Genomic DNA, 21,146 nt, shown 5'->3' on the forward strand with positions numbered 1-21,146 from the left:
GCTTAGATGAGTTTGGATTGAACACGCTAGTTTAACACTATGAAACTGCCGCTGCCTTGCGAGCGTAAGTCAGATCATGGAGAAGAGATGCTGAAGAGGCTGACGGTGTCCAGAAATTCAAGGACACAGACAACTAACGATAATAGTCTCTGCCTGACTGAAGATTTTTGAATAGGCCGGCAAAGGCAAAGATAGCTGCTACCTCAACTCGATGACCACTGCTTCGTACTATTCCAATGCCAATCACTCAGGCTCATGCTCAGCTATTTATTCGATTCTACGCAATTGAAATGAACAAATATGTGAACAGGCGAAAGTAACGGAGAGATAAATATCTCTTATGTAAGTCATACTTCGGCCAACTTTCATTTGCTCAATATCTACGCTCGACAGTTTTGGCTGAGCTTATTATGCTCAAGCAATGGTTTACCGCCGAGTCACGCTTAATATCATGACACAGAAACTGACACTAGAAGCTTCTATTTGTATCAACTCTAATCATTAATACCACATATAACTTGCATATATATCTCCTACTTGTAGCCTGCGCTATAAAAGTAACCTTCATAGGTTAGCTAATAGGCCAAACAGCAGTGCAGGAACGTCTTAGTTCTAGTTTGGTGTTACTCGTCTATGTCCTAACAGTGTCTGAGCTTTATTGTATTTTCTTTAATAAAACGTCGTTCTTTACTCTAGCTACCTAATAGAAAAAAGTAAGTACGTCAAGTTTCTTCTGATTGTTAATCACTAACAGAGGCTTTTGATTAATTTATGAAACAAAATCATGGAATCATAGATATGAATTTCGCATTAACTAATTAAGCTTACGAATAACGATAGCAAACTGTAAATTTTCTCTATAAAAGAAAAAAAAATTTATATAACCAGGTTTGCATAACATAAAACATTACCACATGCTTGCGTCGTGTTACACATTTAAAAATAGTATATCCTATTATTATTATGGGAAGTGGCATTCGTTCTTGCAGGATGGCTATGATGACCCTGTGATTCAAGCTGTTTCAAGCATTGCCGTGTAAAGACTTCGGCAAGGAGGGTCTCTGTTGGGCTGCCTCTGCTGTTACTAGCGGCTATTAAACAAAGTGATTAAATGTCATTGTCAGCAAGCAAAAGACAGGTGGGCAAGCAATGCAAAAAACTGCGAGCTTCTAAAGATTGTCGTTGAGGTCAGACTTTAGCGATGGCCTAAAAAAGTAAATATTGGCTAAGAATAGCCTATGGCGTAGTTTACGGTGCATAAATGAACAATAAGGTCAAAAACGTACTAGTGAAGGCATTGTGAGTTCCAAAGTACCTTAGAATGTTGTTAGATAGGTCGAAAAATCCTGTTTTTGGTTCATGGTGTTCAGTAAGATGACGTTCGTGTCCGCAAACTACACGTTTAAAATTACATGTTGTGGCCTGAAAGTCCGCTACCATTCTACTGACGCTATAGGATCCCATCGCTCTAAGTTTGATCATCTGATGGCAACACTTACTAGCAACTCGTTCTGCTGTTTGACAACGAGCGTGGTTGGCTCGGAGTAGTGTTCAAAAGAGGTGTTGAAAATTAGCGGTGCGTAAATTGTTTCGACAAAAATAGGCCTAACTGTCGGACTTGAGTCCCACGTTGGGGCCGCGTGAAGTAGGCTTTGTTCTGATAGTGCGCATAAGGGAAGGTATTGCCCAGAACGAGTTGAAGAAAGCCAAATAGTATTTGTATCAGTATTAATTTACTTTTAAGAAATCCCTCGTCACATTCGATTTCTGCCATCCATCTTTTCCACTGATATTGATTTTTATCTAACCAAATACGTAGGTTCTTTAAGGCAATGATGGGAACGTATTCTATAATTTATGTTTCTTTTTCGATAAGTAAGCTTCGTTCAAATCTGTAACGGAAACTTTAGTGGATTCATATTATGGCAATATAACAGATCAGCACGCAATTAAGCCGTAGAAAAGTAAACACGTTGCAGCCGTGCGTGGTTCACGTCTTTCAACGGTAGCGAACATAGCATGAATTTTTCTATTCAGCCATCGACGACTGAGCCACTGTACCGTAAAGCGCTCAACATCATGAGACTGCCTGTTGGGGCCCGCCTACAAAGGCAATGCACAACGGCACCACCCAAAATGATCGGAATAGTGGTTGTCGGCCTGGCTGACGTGCAGCTCCAAATTCGCGAAAAATTATTTTGGTCATCATTGGTAATGAAGGAAAACGGAGCTCGTATGATTACCCGCGAATCGAATATATCTGGCAGTATAGAACTAGCTAGCTAGCTAACTAACGATGGCAAAAGCAAGTCGAAATTTTCCGGAGATCTTGAATACATGAATGCACCATGGAGAACTGAGCACAGTACCATGTCTCTGTCGTATGCCGAGACACAACTAATGTCAATACAATTTCAATCATACGTAGATACGAATTAGCGTACCAGACGTAAACCCAGTGGGTAATTGCCTTTGGCGCCCGGGATCAGACCAAATCGGCAGGCAGTTAGTTGGTGGGTTCATCGAGTGGGGTAAGTCTACGGACAAGTGGCCCAGTAGAGTAAAAGCAGCACGTGCGCATAGGAATGTATATGAAAACAGTTTACGTTTAGTTACACGAACGAATGTGACCCCAATTTTATGCTATAGTTATGTGTTTATTGCTAGATTGTTGGCAAAGTCGAAGAAGTTGTTGCCATTGTATAGACGGGAAATCTAGCATAATGATTCGTGCGCGTGTTTGCCAGGTGGTACTGACGCAAAAACTCATAGCGAGCTGAGAGTAATGTAGGTATGGCACTTTGTGTTGAGTTTACAATCCCAGTTTCACAATACCAACGAGTTTCATTTATGCGATTGTATTATGGATAAGCTAGTGTAAAACATCTACGGAGTATCTTTGTTTTTTTCTCAAACATCGTAGTACAAATGGCGAATTAAAGTAAAGTGCTCCTCGATTCTTGTGGCATCATCATAATTTGCATATAATCAACATAGAGCATAAGCAAAAATAGCTTTTAGCCTTTTTCTTATTGTTGCCGCTATCGTATTTTGGCATAAATGTTTTTTTGTTCGTCCCATCTTTGTTGCTCTACTCGGTTTTGACAGCCGCATCCTCTGATGCGTTCGTTATTTTCCTGCCCGGCGAAACGTTCTCCCAATCCACAGGTAGAATGGCTGCGTGCTTGCAGTATGCTTCACAGAGGCCACACATTCATACACGCGCCATCACAAGTGTCAAATACTGCTGTGGCCTATGCCGTATCACTGCGGTGGCTGTTGCCGTCGCCGCTGTTAACCTTTCCTCTGTGGCAGCGACTGGTGCTGTTATTACTTCAGATGCTGCTTGGCCGTATGGGGCCTCTCAGTCGCTTGCTCGTAACTGCGCGCCCGCCTGAAGCCATAACACGGCAACGATCGAAGAACATAGACTGCTTACCGATCACCAGAACAGACGCCTTTCATGAGGAACGCAACGTAACGACACATAGCCGCACGGCCAGCATAGATGAAGCCTCATTCGATTCGCTTGCTCTTTTGTGAAGGGCGAAAGCTCTGACGGTCGTTGTTACTGTTTCTGCTGCTGTGCCCATCATCTTGAAAACGATAAGTTAGACATCGGTTGGTTTATCGCGAACTCGACAAAGAATCGAGTTAGGTGGAGCGGATCACTTCCCCCAAGGATGATATACGGCTGTACAACGCACTTCAGCTGTCAGAATCTGCAGGCCTTTTGTATGCGAACATTGTTAAATGATGACCACCTATGGCTATTCGGTTGCGGCCAGCTCGCGTCCGGTTGCTGCGAGCCGATTGGACACCTACGCTCGGGAAGCCAAAGTAAACGAATTTGATTGGCAAAGATTAAGTCTATTTTCCATCTTGGCGTGTATATCGCACAGGACTAACTGAAAATACTTTGAACGCACACACCGAACCCTGTGACTTGTCGGCTCAACCTGGGCTGGTTACTGTTCGACAGTGGTCTTCACTACCGTTTTGATACGGCTAATGATATAGACGATCTATAAAGACGCCGCTAGCCTTTAGAGCATCTTCTAGACAACGCCTGACGTGCTTTTTCGAGACGCTCGAGCGATGGGAGCCTTTGTGAGTCAGTCATGCGCTGGCCAGTGGTAAACGATGGATGCTATCCACGGGGAGTAAAAGGGGCCAGAATAAAATGTCTCCACACCTATGGTATCGGCGGGGAATGTTAATTACTAGTATAGGTTTCGAATGAAAGGGACACACACTATCAAACACCAGGGATGATGGGAGCTGACGGGACATTGAATGGAAGGATAAAGTATATTCACAGTTTTAAAATCGACTACGACTTCCTTAAATCTTCTTACGCTTACTTATCAAAAGGTGCAAGGCAGGACTGCAGCTTTTAACGTTGGATATTAGACAAATTCGAGTCCATGAACAATTATTACTCTTAAATGTGTATCGTATAAAAAGTGTCTCTTAACATAAACATCCAGTTAAATGTAGTCAATACTAAGTTCACATCGCAGTATCGGACGCTTGAGGCAGCCGCCCCTCTCATTATTACCAGCTAGACTGCACACCTGAAGCTACACGTACTACACGTAGACCCATCGAGTATACAGTTTGCATATTTATTAGTCTCTAATAGCTCGCATAACTGTTTCTTTCGATTATATTGATACGTTTGCGTAAAAAACCGAAAATCGATACACGATCAACGCGTTTTCCGAAAGTTTTTCCTCTACCTGTTACCGCTTTGCAGCTCATGTCCTTCGTAGAATGCCCACCGTCGATTATAGTCGGCCAACCTGTTAACGACAGTCTATCGGTAGCAGCCCATAATGGGTTTCCACAAATTCCTAGTCGATTCCTAAGCCTCATAATTTCAGTTGCACTGCGAATGCTATATATGAGTTATACGCATGCCCTCACTTGTGTTGTCACGATCATGACGTGTCGCTTTGATGTTGGACGAACGTAGTTCTAAGGACCGTCCAGTAATTCACCACTGTTCGAACGCCGCTAGATACCGGCTGAAACGTTGCGTTTGACAGGATTCAGGGATAGCAGAAGCACTAACGGGAGCAGCTCACTTCAAACTGACCGCCAGTCACAAAGAGGACTTGTCAACCATGTTCAGCCTAAACATAGTTCCAATTCCCGATGTCACCTAGATTAGGCGGACTGATCATGCGCCCGTTCATGTTCGATACATCGGTAGTGTAGTAGAATGGCAATAGCAACATTAACGCGAACGATTGTTAGAGCAGCAGATCGACGTCGGCGTTCGATCACGATGCAGATACCAGTTTAATGATCGTGGCCGGGGACGATTGTATAACGGTTTTTTTTTTTTTTTTTTTTTGGTTTCCTGTAATCGTATAAAACCATATAGAGTTTATGGTATTAATCAATAACGGCGGAGATGCTAGTTACCATTCGCTGACAGATTTAGCGTTGCCGACGACCCTACTCGTGACGTCTGCGAATACCATGGGAATCTGTGCGCGACGTAGCAGATCCTCATTTGTGTCAATGAAAGCTGCAGCAAAATCATGCGGTGACGGTCGCGGCAGCGCCTGCAAAACCAACCAGCAGAAACAACGATTGTGGTCTTTGCAGTTATTTGACAGTGAACCCCTGCTGTCGAATCATGCATTTTTACATGGCGTCGAACAATATAAACAATCACGGTGGCTAGATGATGAGCGATCGGCACTATTGATTAGGTGTTCCGTTAAATGTAAGTCAATATTTATGTATACCCCTGTTAAAATGGTGTGAGGCTTTCTGGGTAAAACGACAGCCTTTTAAGACGCTACATCTAATTGAGCTGAAAACGTCGTAAAGTGACGCGACTGTGAGCACACTATGTACCTCTGTGTGTGCCATCGGACGGTGCAAGATGGCTTCATCATTGATATAATATGTCCGATATGCTAGATGGTCTAGTCGTGCCGCTTTCTTACCGAGATACCTTTCTGGAAGAAGTGCGGGAAAGCCGAAACCCTCATACCAAACGTGCTCCCTACACATGTTGATAAATTCAACCATAGGAAACGATAGGCGGAAGCGCCAGCTACGTGTCTTCTGTTAAGAACCACTTTATTATAGTGATAAACTTCGTCAGTCTACTACTACAGTTGCAATTTACAAGCGAATGAATGGCTCTAGAAAAGGATTTGGCCATTTCTATGGTGTTGGAAGCCTTGATTGACTGAATTAAGTGCATTGAACGTGATTGGTACTTCATTACGTCAAACGAGTCTATCTCATTGTAAGTCGATTAACGGAACGATCCAATTTGAAGAGATGAGTACAACGGAAGACATATACATGGCTGATCTAACGTGGAGCGACCTCCGGATGGCAAGAATTGAGCGGTAGGTCTAAAGCACTTGGGATATCATCCGAATTTACAAATCGCTACTATTATTAATGAGTATCTCAAATGTTGTTACTTGTGTATCGTCGATGACAATTTTCCAAGTAGACTCAATTTTGACCTTTTTATAGACGTGTTACTATGCTGATACTCATAATCTACCGTTTTTTTTTTTTTTTTTTTTAAATTTTTAATCTTCCCACACAAGTGATATTATCAGAGCGTATGTATATAAATTCATAATCGTTCAATTAATTTAATTTTACAGCACTTTTAATTAGCATCGTTTTAGCGTGCTTGAACGATTAGTAGATGGGAGATACTGTATTTTTAACTGAATATGATAAATTTTACCGTTTTCATTAAGGTTTCTAAATAAAAACTAACAATTTTTATAGCCAGCTTTCCCGATTTTTCAGAATATCAACGAAAAAATTCAAGAGGGCTTAGCCAATTAGTACGGACACCCTCACCCTTTTCTATATATGTGATTTTTTTGCCTGAATTTTAAGGCTAAAAATTTAGATGATCCAGAGCATTAAAAACGTAACCCTATATCGTGATTATACATATAGATCTTTTTGTGTAAAATCCGTCGATATAACGTTCGTTTAACGATGAATACAGTAAGAACAATTCATCTTGACAAGAACGTGTTCGAGACCGTTACTATTTGTTTAGAGCCATTTTGTTGTAGTTGAAGCAACGTCGTAGAGAACATTTTTGCAATGACTGAAAAATTGGGCAGTACGGAAGATTAAGCTGAAGCCACCTGACGATGTGACCAATGACCACAGGCTTATGGACGTTCCTATCCGCTGTTTGCATCGTTACTGCTATTGTTTAGTCATTAATAACAGAGCGAACGCAAGCGAGGAACTGCTGCTCTAATAGAACAGTTAACTTGTAGTTTGTTTCTCGTGAAACGATTGTGATCACTTAGCAAAAGGCTAGTTTATATATTATCTTGGTTAGCGCAGATAGGGACAAATGATTCTTCTTGAAGTCCGACTCTGAAGACAGTACCAAGTTGCCCTAAAGGCTACGGAAGATTACGCTTGTGTCCTAATTATAGAAGAAATTGAAGTAACGTTGCTATGCTGTTTATAGGAAGGCGATTATTTTATAAACTACCTCGATCTTGGAAGATTGGCAAAAGAATAGAAGAACTCTGATGATTTAATATTTAAGGAAGATTTGTTTTATAAAACTTTAGCAATTTTTTTGAACTCATATTGTGTGCGCTTCGGTTAAATGTCTACTGCCCCGTCGAATATGAGCACTTCTTAAGCATAACGTGCACTTCAATCGATAGACACTGAATACTTGCGACGACCAGTACCGGCGTTCAAAATGGATATTACTCCATTTTTTTCTATTGTAATAAGAAATGCTCATCGATTTTCAGAACACGTGGTGTAAAGTGGGAGTTTGAAGTGGCCATTTTTTTTTTCTCCAGACGTATCTACCTCGTTGACTTCCATAGTACGCCAATATGCCATACTGACTGAATCCCCTTGACATATTCAGTCTGAAAAACTTCAAAAGTATATTATAAATGTTTTCTTGATAAGCAATTTTTCATCGCTTTACACAACTCTAGGTGACTCATCTAACCCAGACGCTTACTGAAACATTATTTAGTGACGCTTAAGCAAAATACAAGCGATCGTTAATTGAATCCAGCAGTCTAACTAGATATAATACGTCTGAGTTTCCCCAAGCAAAGTCTTGTGGTGGCATGAAGTAATCCGTGTTGTTCAAATCACTCCGAGTATGTGTCTGTCCGTCCATTTGAGTATGACTTTTTACTGCATTCGTTAGACTGTAAAACACAATCAGCTAAAGAAGCAGTCGGTGCTTCTTCAGAGTCCTTTAGCGGTCATCTAGTTAATAATCAGTTTAACCTTTTGACCCCTCTTCTGAGGAGGGAATTGCCTATTGTTTTCATTTTTTCTCTCTGGATACCTCCCTTAGTTTGCTCTATACAGTCTGTGTCCGTATAAGTATATTAGGTCAAGATTTCCTTATATGAACCCGATTGTTTTAATTATTTGGAGAATACCAAGGCATTGCCGCTCTTCACCGAGTGTTGTCGAAAACGCAGAGGATCAGACAGCTTTTAATCGTCGATGAATTTGTTAGTATTTGATTTGGTGTTCAGTTGTCAGTAACCAGCGAGGCGAAATTGCCTAAGTTGAAAAAACTTTTCCACACTTTATAACGCCTTGTTTCGTCAGCATGAAGAGAGAAAAGGTACCTGCTGTCAGCTTTAAGTTCCGCTTCGTTAGTTCAGTCGCTATGACCGCTATCTAGGCTCACCATGCACCGCAGGTCAGATCGGTTAATATAGAATGTAGCAAGCGTCCGCAGATTTGCATCTAATAATTATAATGCGACTTCGTAGATATGTACTCGATAGCGCTTAAAAGGTCATATCGACAAATTTCTAGTTGACCTTGGTTCTCAATAAACTACATTTTACTTAGACCACTTTTGTTTGTAAACAGGCGTCTACTAGATAAAAGAACTCCAAGCCTATCATTTAGCTTAATTTTTCGTTTGATTTTTTTTGTTTCGTGTATGGGCAGTAACTTCTGCTTTTGCCTAGGACTTTACTTCAGACACACAGAGGACAGTTGCGTCCAGGCGGAATCTCGATACTGTGCAGACGTCCCGCTCCATTGCTTTTCAGTGGCGTTGCTATTAGCCGTACATAATAAGATGGAGCATTATTTGCCGGCTAATTTATCGGGCATCCTGTCGTGTTTTTCTCTGTCTTGGGGCGTCGATTCTTCAACGTCATGGCAATTTCTTAGTACTCTATGAAGTATAACGGCTGAAGATTGTGCATCGTACACCCTTCAGCCGTTACAAGCTTGAACGAATCTAATTGGTTCCAGCGTTATATCTGACCACTGTTCAAGTTATGACTAACTAAAAAAATCATTTTCCACATAAATTGTTGAAACACCCGCAAGGCAGAAAGTAGTCACGGGTATTGTACAATTTGCCCCTATAGAAATATTTTATTTATTGTGCCCACGAAAGGTAGGAATCTAATAAAACGCATCGCATAATTAGCAATATAGCCAACCGTAGACTATCAGAGTACGTCCAATAAGTAGTCTTCTTTCTCAGAAGATGAGCTTGACCAGCGCGTCGGCCTTGGACCTTTGTATCAGTAGGTAGTTGACTAGCTAAGGTATGCCGCACATCAGTTTCGCGACAAATTAGTACACGACTATACGATCATAGACTATCGCGTAATATGTAGTTCAGATATATAATGTCTTGGTTTCCTTCGTCAAATTCAGCTTCGGCGCCATTTTCTTTCCTGTGGACTGTTGCGATATGCGCAAATACCTCGAATGATGGCTCGTTGTTTGCCAGAATCATTCGTTTATATACGTGGCTCGTCTTATTCTCTAGCTTTACGACAGGCACACTATGTCCATAAAATGTGGATATTCTACTCTATTCGAATATGGCGCGTCTGCATACTTCTTTTTTTCTGAGACCGTGGTGAAATCGGATGCTGTTTTTACTTAGAAACCAAACCCACAAGTTATTTTCGCACCAGACAACTTTATTTCAACCTATTACTTGAGTTCTATTCAACATCCGTTGCATGGCTCACACCAAGTGGCAACTGCTAACACAGCAATTTTATGTGAACTTTGCCCAACACTGGCTTTTTTCTGCTTATGCTTTATTGTGAAATACGACATCATCGGCGACAGAAAATTTAAGATAAGCCCCATGGTGCAGGTGAAAAATTACGTCGAGTTTAAAGGTGTAACGCATAGATTTATACGCGTACGTTCGTACTTGCAGATTCTATGTGGAGTAATGCTTCTGTTCAGATTAGAAACTTGCAGATTTTGAAATAGAAAAAAATGTGTTGATTATCATTTCCCATCGTTCTAATATCACTGAAGGTTGCGGTACAATAGATAATTGACTTTATATCGACCAACGCTATCGCGTAATGTCAGTAACAACGTCCCACTTTAATCGCCCATAGCTGAAAATTACGGTCGTCCACTTTATCCTAACAGGTTTCACGGCAAGAGCTAATAGGCAGCAACATCTTGCACGTCTGCCGCGCGATCTGTTCATTGCCGCTGTTATACCGTTTAAAAATAGCAGTAGAAATAATGCAGCATTGGCTATTTTTTCCCACTGTACTATCGTGTGTCCGGTCCATTAAAAGTCGGCTTTTTCATAGCTCTGATTTTAGCCGAGTTTTTTTTTTTGCTGTTACCTGATAGGGATTGCAGCGCCCCTTTCTGCCGTATTCTGGCCATCGGGATCTCTCACCTAATCCCCACATTTCGCATCTGCTGATCGCGAGCACCCACACACGTACACATACACAAGGTCACGCATTCACTTACTGTACACTTAAACAGACACACCAAATAGCCTGGATATGTTAACGGTCCGGCCCTTTCAAGACGGTCACCACTGGCAGTTTAGCCACCAGCTCAGTCTGTTTTGGAACCCCACTATTGCATGCTCAGCAGTTCTGCTACCGTCACCGCGAAGAAGGGCGACCTTGGTAAACTCCCCGCCTGTAAATCGGTGATTTATTTTAGCCACGCATTGACTGTGCGTGGCCACTCATATTGTAGTAGCGTACAACGTGCTGCGCGCAAAAGGAAACCTTTTTATGCTGTGCATGCGTTCTGGCGTCATCGTTATTGGCGTCACTATTGCGTCCACCACAACCGAAACAGATACCAACCAAAGTCAGCAACGACTAACCGATCTGGGTTAGTTACGCGCTGCCATACTTCGATCGTACGTACCGCTTCTATCCAGTCCACCTTTGCGTACCTTCCACAAGTTTGCCTTGACTTACGGTTCCGCTGCTCCACGCCTACGACCCCCGATGTACAACGGTAGAGCTAACGGTGAAAGCGAAAGTGTCAATTGCTTTCTACCTCAGTCAGCTACTGCGGCCGTTGTAACGATTCCATACGGATCGTGTGGTCTTGTTCGGGCTTCTAGTTGATTTCCCGTTCATCTAAAATGGCCTGTATGCTACCTCAGTATAATTTGCGACCTGTCTTCCTGCTAAATTGTGTACTTGAATTTGCTCCCCGGCGTATGCATGTCTGTGAGAATGTCTGAGTGTTCATCTGTGAACCCTTCATTGTGCTAAAAAAGAAAATACTCCTCTGCCCGTACACGCAACGATTACCACTTAGCTCTGACCAAGTAAACGGTTACTACCGCCTGACTAAGCAATTGTCGTTCGCTCGATTGCACTATGGACCCGATTGACCTACGGAGGGCTGGTCCTAAGTGTCACTCCCTACCCCAGCGATTGACACGACAACCCATAAATTTAAGATCAGTCCCTATAGAGGCGGTAGTGTCAAAACCGTCATGCAGACATGTGTAATGCCGTTAGAAATATTTTACATTTGTCGACACTGAATTTGATTTGGGGTTTAAGCTATCAGTCAATTGTGGGTCCATCAAATGTTATCGACAATTACATTCTATTAGTCGAGATTAGCATCCATGCCTCTAATAAACGTGCTGTAGGTGGGATTAGAAAGCGCAACAGCGTTGGCTATGTTATCACAGCATAACATATGGGCCGTTATCTAGATTTTTACGCCCGATCAGCTGCTCGGCACACAAGGAGAAGATTACTTAAATCTAGATAATACTACCGCTTGTATTTTAAGACAAGGAAGCTTCTAAGACTAGGTGACTAGCGTGTATTCACTGAAATAACTTCTTTCTGATATAATAACTTTTTAACATTTGATAGTAAGCTAAACTAATGCTAACTTATTTTCTTGTGAAAGAAATACCCATAAGCATTGTACGAACTTGAAGTTTATCTGAAGTACAGTTGAGCTTTGCATTACGCTGTTTTGCTGATTGGTTCATTGGCTCTCAGCCAAGCCATTTGCGTACTCGACATCGCTAGGGTGTTTGAACAACGGGATTAACAATATATTCCATTACCAGGTAATGTGGAAAACAATGTTTATTATGAGCGCTCATTATACCAATAGTCTTAAAATATTGGCATTACTGTCTAACCAGTGCAGGCGTATCCACTATAAATCATTATATTTTCTCTTATTCTGCAATGACATAACAAACAGATACATACTTTTATACAGATGAGCGGCCAATATCGTTTGTAAGAATGCATATATGTATATGTATAGTTTTCACTCATTTAACGATAAGCATAATTGAACTCATTGGCAAAGGGTCGCGTCAGGGGTAGAACTATACAGAATCAAACAGATCCGTGTGATGGCATTCGACCAAGGCGCTGCCTCAGACATGAAGGAATGATATTGGCTCAAACTGAAGGTGTTATGTCGATATTTAGACAGGCGGACCTCTTGGGTGGTTACCTGCATCTGTCGACGGCATGGCGGAACCTTGTGGTAGGACTATTAGCAGCACCTTATAGTCCTTATGGACAAAGCCACTGTGATGTGTATAGCCTTACATTCAATAATGAGTATTCGCCATCATCTCGCACGTAACGTTTTATCAACTAGAGAGATTACTATAGAACTTTTGCGGACTCCCTGTGGAACTGGGTTATCGGAATTTCCATTTAAGGTAAATTTAGGAGAGAAGACATCTGGGTAATTGAGATGTTGCGATATATATGTTTCCGGTATATATTTCCCAGAATATCTGCATTGAGATCTCGAGAGTATAAACAAATTGGCAATCGTTTGCTAAAAAAAATAAGCTTTGTATAGAATACGATTACAGTGAGTTGTAGATTCTGAATAGCTGTTTGGCGCTGGAGAATTATACTGCTATGTTGCACCTTAGCAATTGTCGGGTAGTACATTTAAATTGAGGCTGCCTTCTACGAAGTATTTCTAAACAAAAACAAAGATTTCAACAAAATGTTTCACATATGCTACAAGTGTCAATTCTCACAGTAATGCTTATTTAATTAAACCACCATTCGTTACGATTGTACCTCAAATTTTGGACCTAACTTACTTGCTCGTAGTTTTAGAAAGATTCATTTTTTAATTTACAGATAACCGTTTTGGTTGCAACAGCGCGTCGTCAAGCAACAATCGTGGGCACAAGCTCAGTAAAGAGCTGTAAGAAACCTTGTATGTAAAAAATATTTACTGGAATTATGTCTTGAATAGATAATAAGCTAAAAGTCCCAAGGATACAAGGGTTCAAAGGCAAGAAATGCCGCTGAAGCTTATGTAGAAAACGCAAATCAATTTCTATACCAAGTTTTACAAGACATTTTCATGTTTTTTCAAACCCTCTAAATTTGAAGATCTTCAAGTTTGCCTCTTGGATGTCTTTCTCAGGCTCTTCAGAAGTCGAATGAAGCTGACGATGACGCAGACCATCGACTTAGAAAGTTTTCAATTTCGTTTAAAGCCAATATTCGCTCAAACCCCAATAGCGTCGTACGTGTGCGACTTGAATTTCGATACGCACGCGACGTCGGTAATAATAATATTCATAGAGCATTTATCTACACTGTAAAGCGTAGCATAATCTAAACACGTAGGCATACGCTAAAACCGCATAGATTTTTCGTCTCTCCACAACGGTGGTAATCGTTACCACACATTAAGGCGTTGCTATAAAAATAACCGACCGCGTTCGCAAGTCTGTTCAATTGTTATACCATCATTTGCTGAGAATATTCTGTCCATCCACTAATTCGTCAGGATTAACTGGAATTCTATCCTAGGAGTATGACGATGTGAGCAATCGGAAAGGTCCATTTTGCTTACAGGCATTGCATCATAAAAGAGCGACCGGTAAATCAGCACCATCAAACCCCAGTATCATTTCATTTTTCTACGTTTTTTTTTTTCTAATAACCTACCTGTAACAAGTGAAAAGTGTCTCAAGGAATCTCAGCGCCACCCTGGTCTAACTGTGATCGCTCACATAAAACGCACGTATTTTTCAAAATGACTGGTACTATTTAAAAAGCATCATAGTTAATTAACATATGCCTATCATTACACCTTTGGGCGCCTCGCGTTTTTAGGTATCTACCATGTGAGGGTGTCTGTCCATCCAATGCTTGTTGTGTATTACCGTTTATAATCGGTATAAGAAATATTGTGCTAATAAGGAGGAACCCGCTTGTGATCACGGCTAGTCGTACGGTTCGTTGGACAAGCTATTGTTGTGGAACAATACAAACAACGGCGATGGCCGACTGCCTAACCATGAAGATAGTCGGGACCCTGATCATAATTACAAAGCTTGAATTATAGAGATCTATCGGTTCAGAATTTGGTTCACGTGTTTATATCGTTTATTAGCACAAGATAATGCTAAGATGTGATTCGATCTGACGTTCTGATATATAATAGGTATTTTCGTTTGGATGGTACCGCTGTTTCAAGAGAGCAGGGCAAGAAGCCGTAGTGATTTTATAACACTTTGTATATAAACGTTACCGATTTGACAGCGCCCATAAGACAATGAATAATTAGTCTTGAAGGCACCGCCGAACTTTGACATAACACACATAATCATATCGTAACTAGCTTCAGCTCGGCGTTTTGCGCTGATAAAGTAAATCTAGCCCAGATCAACATTCTTGATAAATACTGAATTATACGAGGATGTTCTAATAGCACCAGCGTTGTTACTTTTACGGTGTAAAAAATCATTCAGTGACTGGACTCTTATTATCGTTAGTAATACTGTTGCTGATCACTGTGTGTTAGACTATGATTCTACCTATTGGCGTGTATTTTCTATGAAACCGTTGGTCTTTCCATCGTTTCATTTCGCAGGTCTATGGGATAAATAATCAAACGGTTAGTTCCCCTTACAGATTGTAGCAAGTACACGTAAATTTTGAACTGGTGAATTTGTCTCACGTTTATAAATTGTTCCAAGACCTACTCAAAGACAAACAGGACAACTACATCATATTATCTCACCACGACTATCTTCAAACTTTGTGGCTGACAGTCATTTAACGAATGACGTATTTCCGATTAGTCAATAGCTAAATTTATTCCTCTTCTTCTTTTCGAATTCTGTTCGTCCCCTTCTCTTACATTAATATTGTCTTTTACACTGCTGATGCTATTTAATCTTTGACCATTTGTCCCTTGAGGCACATACAATCCGAAATTTAATATTAGTGTTCGACTTGATACATTACGCGAGATATAATGACCGTTACGATGTGGTCAAGGTCGTCGCAGCCCCAACTCCTGTCGATCGAAGTGGCGTCTTATGTATCTTTTCAGTTTTCTTTGGCAAAACGATGCACACACAAACAGTACTGGGCCGCCGGTAAACTTCTACGAATCTACAAATGTGTACGTCTTCCTACGGGAAATAGCAAAGAAAATAGAAGGACGTCGGGGAAACGGGAAAAGAGGGCTTATAAACGTAAGGCAAACATCCAAAGTTGTTACCAGCAGCACTGAAATTCGTGGAGGCATCAGTCTGAAAAATGATAGAAGAAGATTGGTGGTGATCTGGAGTTATTTTGGCGTACTATTATTATATAGAAATAGAAGAGAAAAACCCTGGGCTACAACAAAAACAACCACCCCCCGACTAGCACTCGGGTTTCGGTGATAAGAGTGACGAACAATCATAATCTAAATGTTATTATTACGACACTAGCATTCCAGAAACGTTGTATACACATTTATAAGATACATATTTCTGAGGGAAAGGTGCATCACTTAATTCGACTGTACTGTATTGGAATTGTTGTCGATAAAGCAGATGCCGCATCACGCCGTAGAAACGGGCGCCCTTACGTGAAGGTCAGCCGATGCCACGCGAAGACGCATGTCCAGTGTACTCGTATAATCGCAGATCAGCTCGTTTTTTTAGAAGGTCAAAAATAGGCCTACGAAATGCTGTTGCCAATGGCGCTTTCGTCAACAAAACACGCCGCAGTTGATATCTACAGCTGCTTAGCCATTCGGAATTGTACAACAATCTGACGATTACCCCTGATTTCTACGTACAGGGTGAAATAAACGTATTTAGACAAATGAAAAAAGTCACCAGGCGGCTTGAGACTTTTCATTTTACGTGTCCCAAAATATCAACAGAAAGAAAATAGTGGTAAAAAATATAAGTGAACATTTTCAAATTCCCAAGTTACGTTTTTCAAGCTGTCAGGGAGATGTTGCCTTACGCGACATACGTCCTCCTTGGAGGTGCTCCTGTCGCCACTGGAACGGTGAATCCGTTCGAGGAAAAACGCCAAGAAAATATTCATTATTAGCATGTCTGCTCATACTGTTTCATTACGTATCCACTGTAGGAGCTTATCTTGTAAGACTATCTAAAGGATGGTAACTCATGTACCATACTGTTCGGTTAGATAATTTCTAACCTCACCGTTACGCCTGATTCAACCCATTATTATAATATAATAAGTATTTATTATATTTATAATCTCATATTCTTCGTAAAGAGAAGTTTACCGAAATGTGTTTCAATTTTCTGTCAATGGGACAAATTTTTGTCTTCCCACGTATACCCCTAGATAGTTTTTTCTACAGAAAATAATGCAGCTACATTGCGCCCATAGCAATTTACGCAGAGTATGGAAACGCGTCAATCTACACGAACTTCATTTACAACTTTTATCGAGGCCTTCATATGCCACATCCGGCCATATCTTAGTGCCTCAAATAAGGAATACCAGGAGAAGCACAGGATAAGGAAAAAACTTGTAAATCTAAACACTCCGATTTAGCTGATGATGAGGTTTTGTGGCTAGCTGGAATGCCTGATAATACCAGGATAGAAGGATTATTGTCCTAAATGCATAGCTCTAGAAGTACTGAATTTTAAAAATAACTCACAATTATGTGTGTAAAAGGTCAAGCAGTACTATTTGGCCGCTTTGTTAAATGCACGACGAAGTATGTAGGATGTCCTAGAAAAAACCAAAAAAATTCGAAGTGACAAACTGTTGGAATTAAGTTGATAATACCAATTTATAATTACAAACTCAAAATGTAAGGTTCTATGCAAAAACTGGTCCAGTGTGGATGCGTGCTTCTATTAATTTAGTGGGTAGCCTCTGAGAAGAGGCACAACTCTCATATTGATATAACTTACCGTCATAAGCTGCTAATTCGTCGTGTTTTCTTGTTTAAACCAAAAGTTACAGAATTCAACGAAACTTAAGACTTACCTCCAAAAATTACTTTAGGACATGGGTCCCCTTTTACAAGTATGAACGGGTATGCTAGCTTTAAGTGAAAAATAAGCATCAACCCAAAGTATTCCAGTGGAATCAATTTCAACCACCCTGTTCGACGCGGTTGCCTTGTGCCTTAGAGTTAAGGCATACCAATGCCATGTTTGTAGTAAGTTTATTCGGATGGTGACCCAAAAGCTGCTAGCTAGTGTGTAACAACGGGTGTCCTAGTCGTCGCATTAATTCGATGAATTCTAATTGACATTGACGTCAAGTCGTCAAAAGACATTGGCGTCGAAATAATAAGTTTTTTTTTTAAAAAGTCCACTAATGAACCAGGAGAAAGTAATATATGAAGCCTAGCATTTCTATGAAGTGAAATCAAACATTGTCTCTTATCTCTCTCCCTTGCCTTGTCATGTGCTTGTTCGACGTAATGGACAGTATCTGATCTCGTAGTTTCTTGCCACTCGCGCTTCGACCGAAACAATGGGAAAAGGAAACATTGTTAAGTGTTATTAAGTCTGCAAATTCACGATATATTAAAAAAAATCGAAAAGTTTCGCACGTTCGGAAGTGGTAAAAGGAAAGGCAAGCTATCACTGCGTATGGGTGCTTCGTATTGTTTCATGAATTAATGCTAGATTACTGGGAAGATAATTCCATAGATCGGAATCTAGATCTGATCTAACATCGCTACGCGTTTGTGTAAAATGCAACGGATCTTATGCAACAACCGTCGAAAGGTTGGAACCACCGTTAGCGATATGTAACAACAAATGTTTACCGTAAAATTTTATTATTCACACACTTTAGGCACACGAAAAAGTTTACGTTACCTTTTACGTTTAATCAACGCTTTTAACCTTCTAATGAACTCGTAGTATCTGGAAAATGGTGGAATCGCTGAAGGGACGTCATCGTTCTGAACCGTCAGTAGTAGGCGACGATGACATCGTCGTTTTGATGAACAATTTGATTTCCATGTGGATATACATTTCTATACGAAATTCTGTAATAACAGCTTACTCGAAGCGACGAATCGGTCACTACCAAATGGTTGGCTTCCGAGCGTCATTTTTGCTATTTCAGTTTGGCACGGACTCTCTACGCCAGCCAGCGTCGAAATCTCCCGTCTATAAGCGGTGTAACAGTTTCCCCGAACTCGCGATGAGGTAACCGACGAGATCCATATCCGCCACATTTTACTGCTATATAATGACAATAAAGTCATCAGCACGGACCATAGAACCAGGTCGGTGGCTTTATCTGTCCCCTAGGGCATTTAGTGTCTGTTCAGGTATTCAAATGTTCAATGCGCGTTCCTACTACGCTCACGAACGCTACGATTCCCTCAGAACAGACTCCTCTAGTGAACCGTTGACCAGCTGCGTTTCTGCTCACGTTTTGCAAACACGCTTAATTTCACCTATTGTCACCGTCAACATTATGGGATGAAATAGCTTTGTGCCTCACACTGCTGCTGGCCTGAGTGCAAACTCAAGAGATCCAGCTCATTTCCAAGAGACCTGTAGATTAGTATATACGGACGGACCCAGATCCGTGTGAAGATGCCTCAATAACAAAAATACCTATATACTTCATAATATGTCCCATTTGATCCCTATAGGCACGAATGACTTTATGACTACCAAAATGATTTCGATGTTCCGCACATCCATAATGGGCATAACGAAGCTACACTTCAGTGTATATTATCTTCAACACAAAGAAAAAAAAGCAAATTTTTCCGAATGTTGTGCCTTAATTCATGTCCAGTCACGGTACTAGAGACGATAGACTCCGTTTCCGTTTACTATTATTTGTTTTCTATATTTATGAGTAATAATTATTGTTTTAAGTCTATTCTGACTGAGTGTCCCATACTGAAACACTTCCCATATACACGTGTTATTCGAGTAAATATCTAACTAAAATTGTCGAAGAGTCAGTGTTAAGAAAGTAGCTAGCTTGACATGGGAATTGAATCTCTTATTTTTTTCCTTTAGATGAAGCTGTTTCTTGCGTAGCAGTCGTTTGATCTTGGGTAGCCCTCGTCTGCAGGTTATAGCGGAGTAACAGCAATAGCAACATAAGCAACAGCTGCATCAACGTTTACTAAGACCATCACTAGGAGATAGACCATCCCAGATGGTCTTCTTCTGGGGCTGCCCCAAATTGAAAAAGTTCGCCCGTTCACCGATCGTTGAACCGAGGCAGACAGTCGCGCGCGCGATCCGATTTTACCGCCCAGTACCGCGGCGTCGAAGTATGCACGCATCTATCTTATTTGATGCGACAGACATGGCACGCCGACAACGTAACAGCAGAACGTTGCAGACAAAATACCATCACTTTAGCAGGAGTTGGAGGCCGACGTTGTAGTCGCCACAACGGTACCATGGAATATATTGTAACGGACGCGCGGGAAAGATAGAAAAAGGATTCGCCTTTTTGCTCGACGACACAATCCGCAACTAATGTATTGGCGATAATCGAGTGAACGCTTCTGGTCTAACGGCGGAGGTCGGTAGAAGAAACATAGGCATGTATGCAGACGATACTCGCCTAATTTGGCCTAATTCGTTAACTACCCACAGTTACATTTTTATTGGTACAACGTAACGTCGAAACACCAAATGGATGAGTTTCAATCTACATCATGTACTGCGTGCAAACGTTTGTCCATATCCTTTGAAGTGTACATGATCACTTCAAAGGACACACGCCTCTTCACGGTATGGCTGATCCTAGGAGACCTGTATCTGTATGCATGTAGTCGTTTTCAACACTGTAATGGTATAGGGCTTATGCACATTTCAATGTCAGACTCATTCTCGAATCCCGAACGTCTGAATTCACGATGCTCATTCAGAAGAAACGACAATAAATAGTCCCTACTTAACATAAACCATTGTATCAGCCTAACGTACCTGTGATTCAACGGTTTCTCGCAGCCGGTCGTGCTTCTTCTTCCAGAAGAAGTGCAGTCCAGCCAATCGACCCTCGACACGAGCATTGTAGTTGTCGTATGCCTTCTTTCGATTTGTTGATACCTAAGCAGAAGACACTATATGCCGACTCTTCTGAAGAGCCGTTCTATCATTTCTTTTTCTACCAACTTAGCGTTTCAGCTCGAAGAGCTAAACGCTGTGAGATCTATGTGAAATCGTCACTCTTTGAGAAGCTCGCAGCGCCGCGCAATAGACATTGGCCGCCCTTGCGTCTGCGCACTATCACTGCGAGATAGATCGGCTGCAGCCAGCTAATAATGTAGATATAAATAAATATTTAGCTGGGGAAATCATTGAATCGCCTAGCAGCAGCCGCCGCAGCAGCAGCTCGAGGCAGGAGCAAATCGTACCAGCATAACAATTACATTGTCGTGACGAGAAGTACGCGTAGGTAAAGCTTAGCCGAGCAGCCAATTCTCCCTCGTTGTTTTTTTTTGTTATCTCTTCTTACATAATAATGTTTTGATGCATGAATTGGCTAAAACGCGTGCACTGTGAAAATCCGCTACGCGTTGTTTACTGATGTAGTATTATTGCCACCTCTGGTTATCGTGCAGCC

At 41.2% G+C, this 21,146-nt stretch overlaps 2 protein-coding genes and 1 long non-coding RNA gene across 6 annotated transcripts in view; 1 reads left to right on the top strand and 2 right to left on the bottom strand.

Moving 5' to 3' along the window:
• The window catches only part of LOC147758712 (uncharacterized), a 60,843-nt gene extending 40,104 nt beyond the window's left edge, over positions 1-20,739 (bottom strand). For both annotated transcript variants that reach the window (XM_086979001.1, XM_086979029.1), the window contains exons 1-2: positions 20,507-20,739; positions 5,434-5,576 (exon numbers count right to left, since the gene is read on the bottom strand). In XM_086979001.1, coding sequence (XP_086835127.1) covers positions 5,434-5,576; positions 20,507-20,592 — 229 coding nt within the window. In that variant the 5' untranslated portion in view covers positions 20,593-20,739. The remainder of the gene's footprint in view (positions 1-5,433; positions 5,577-20,506) is intronic.
• LOC111244146 (uncharacterized) overlaps positions 1-21,146 on the top strand; it is a 93,514-nt gene that overhangs the window by 19,479 nt on the left and 52,889 nt on the right. Inside the window, exon 1 of one of the 3 annotated variants that reach the window (XM_086978749.1) lies at positions 6,295-6,380. The exons of the other annotated variants lie outside the window; for them this stretch is intronic. Within the exon in view, the coding sequence (XP_086834875.1) occupies positions 6,310-6,380 (71 nt within the window). The 5' untranslated portion in view covers positions 6,295-6,309. Of the gene's footprint in view, positions 1-6,294; positions 6,381-21,146 lie in introns of those variants that run through there. 3 annotated transcript variants of the gene reach the window in all.
• Positions 15,417-17,308, bottom strand: LOC111244177 (uncharacterized). The gene is made up of 3 exons (XR_002670774.2): positions 17,233-17,308; positions 16,524-16,593; positions 15,417-15,847 (listed from the first exon to the last, which is right to left on the bottom strand). It is a non-coding gene; the product is annotated as an uncharacterized LOC111244177 (long non-coding RNA).

Source organism: Varroa destructor, unplaced genomic scaffold, assembly GCF_002443255.2.
Source record: "Varroa destructor unplaced genomic scaffold, Vdes_3.0 BEIS01000001.1, whole genome shotgun sequence".
Classification (NCBI taxonomy): domain Eukaryota; kingdom Metazoa; phylum Arthropoda; class Arachnida; order Mesostigmata; family Varroidae; genus Varroa; species Varroa destructor.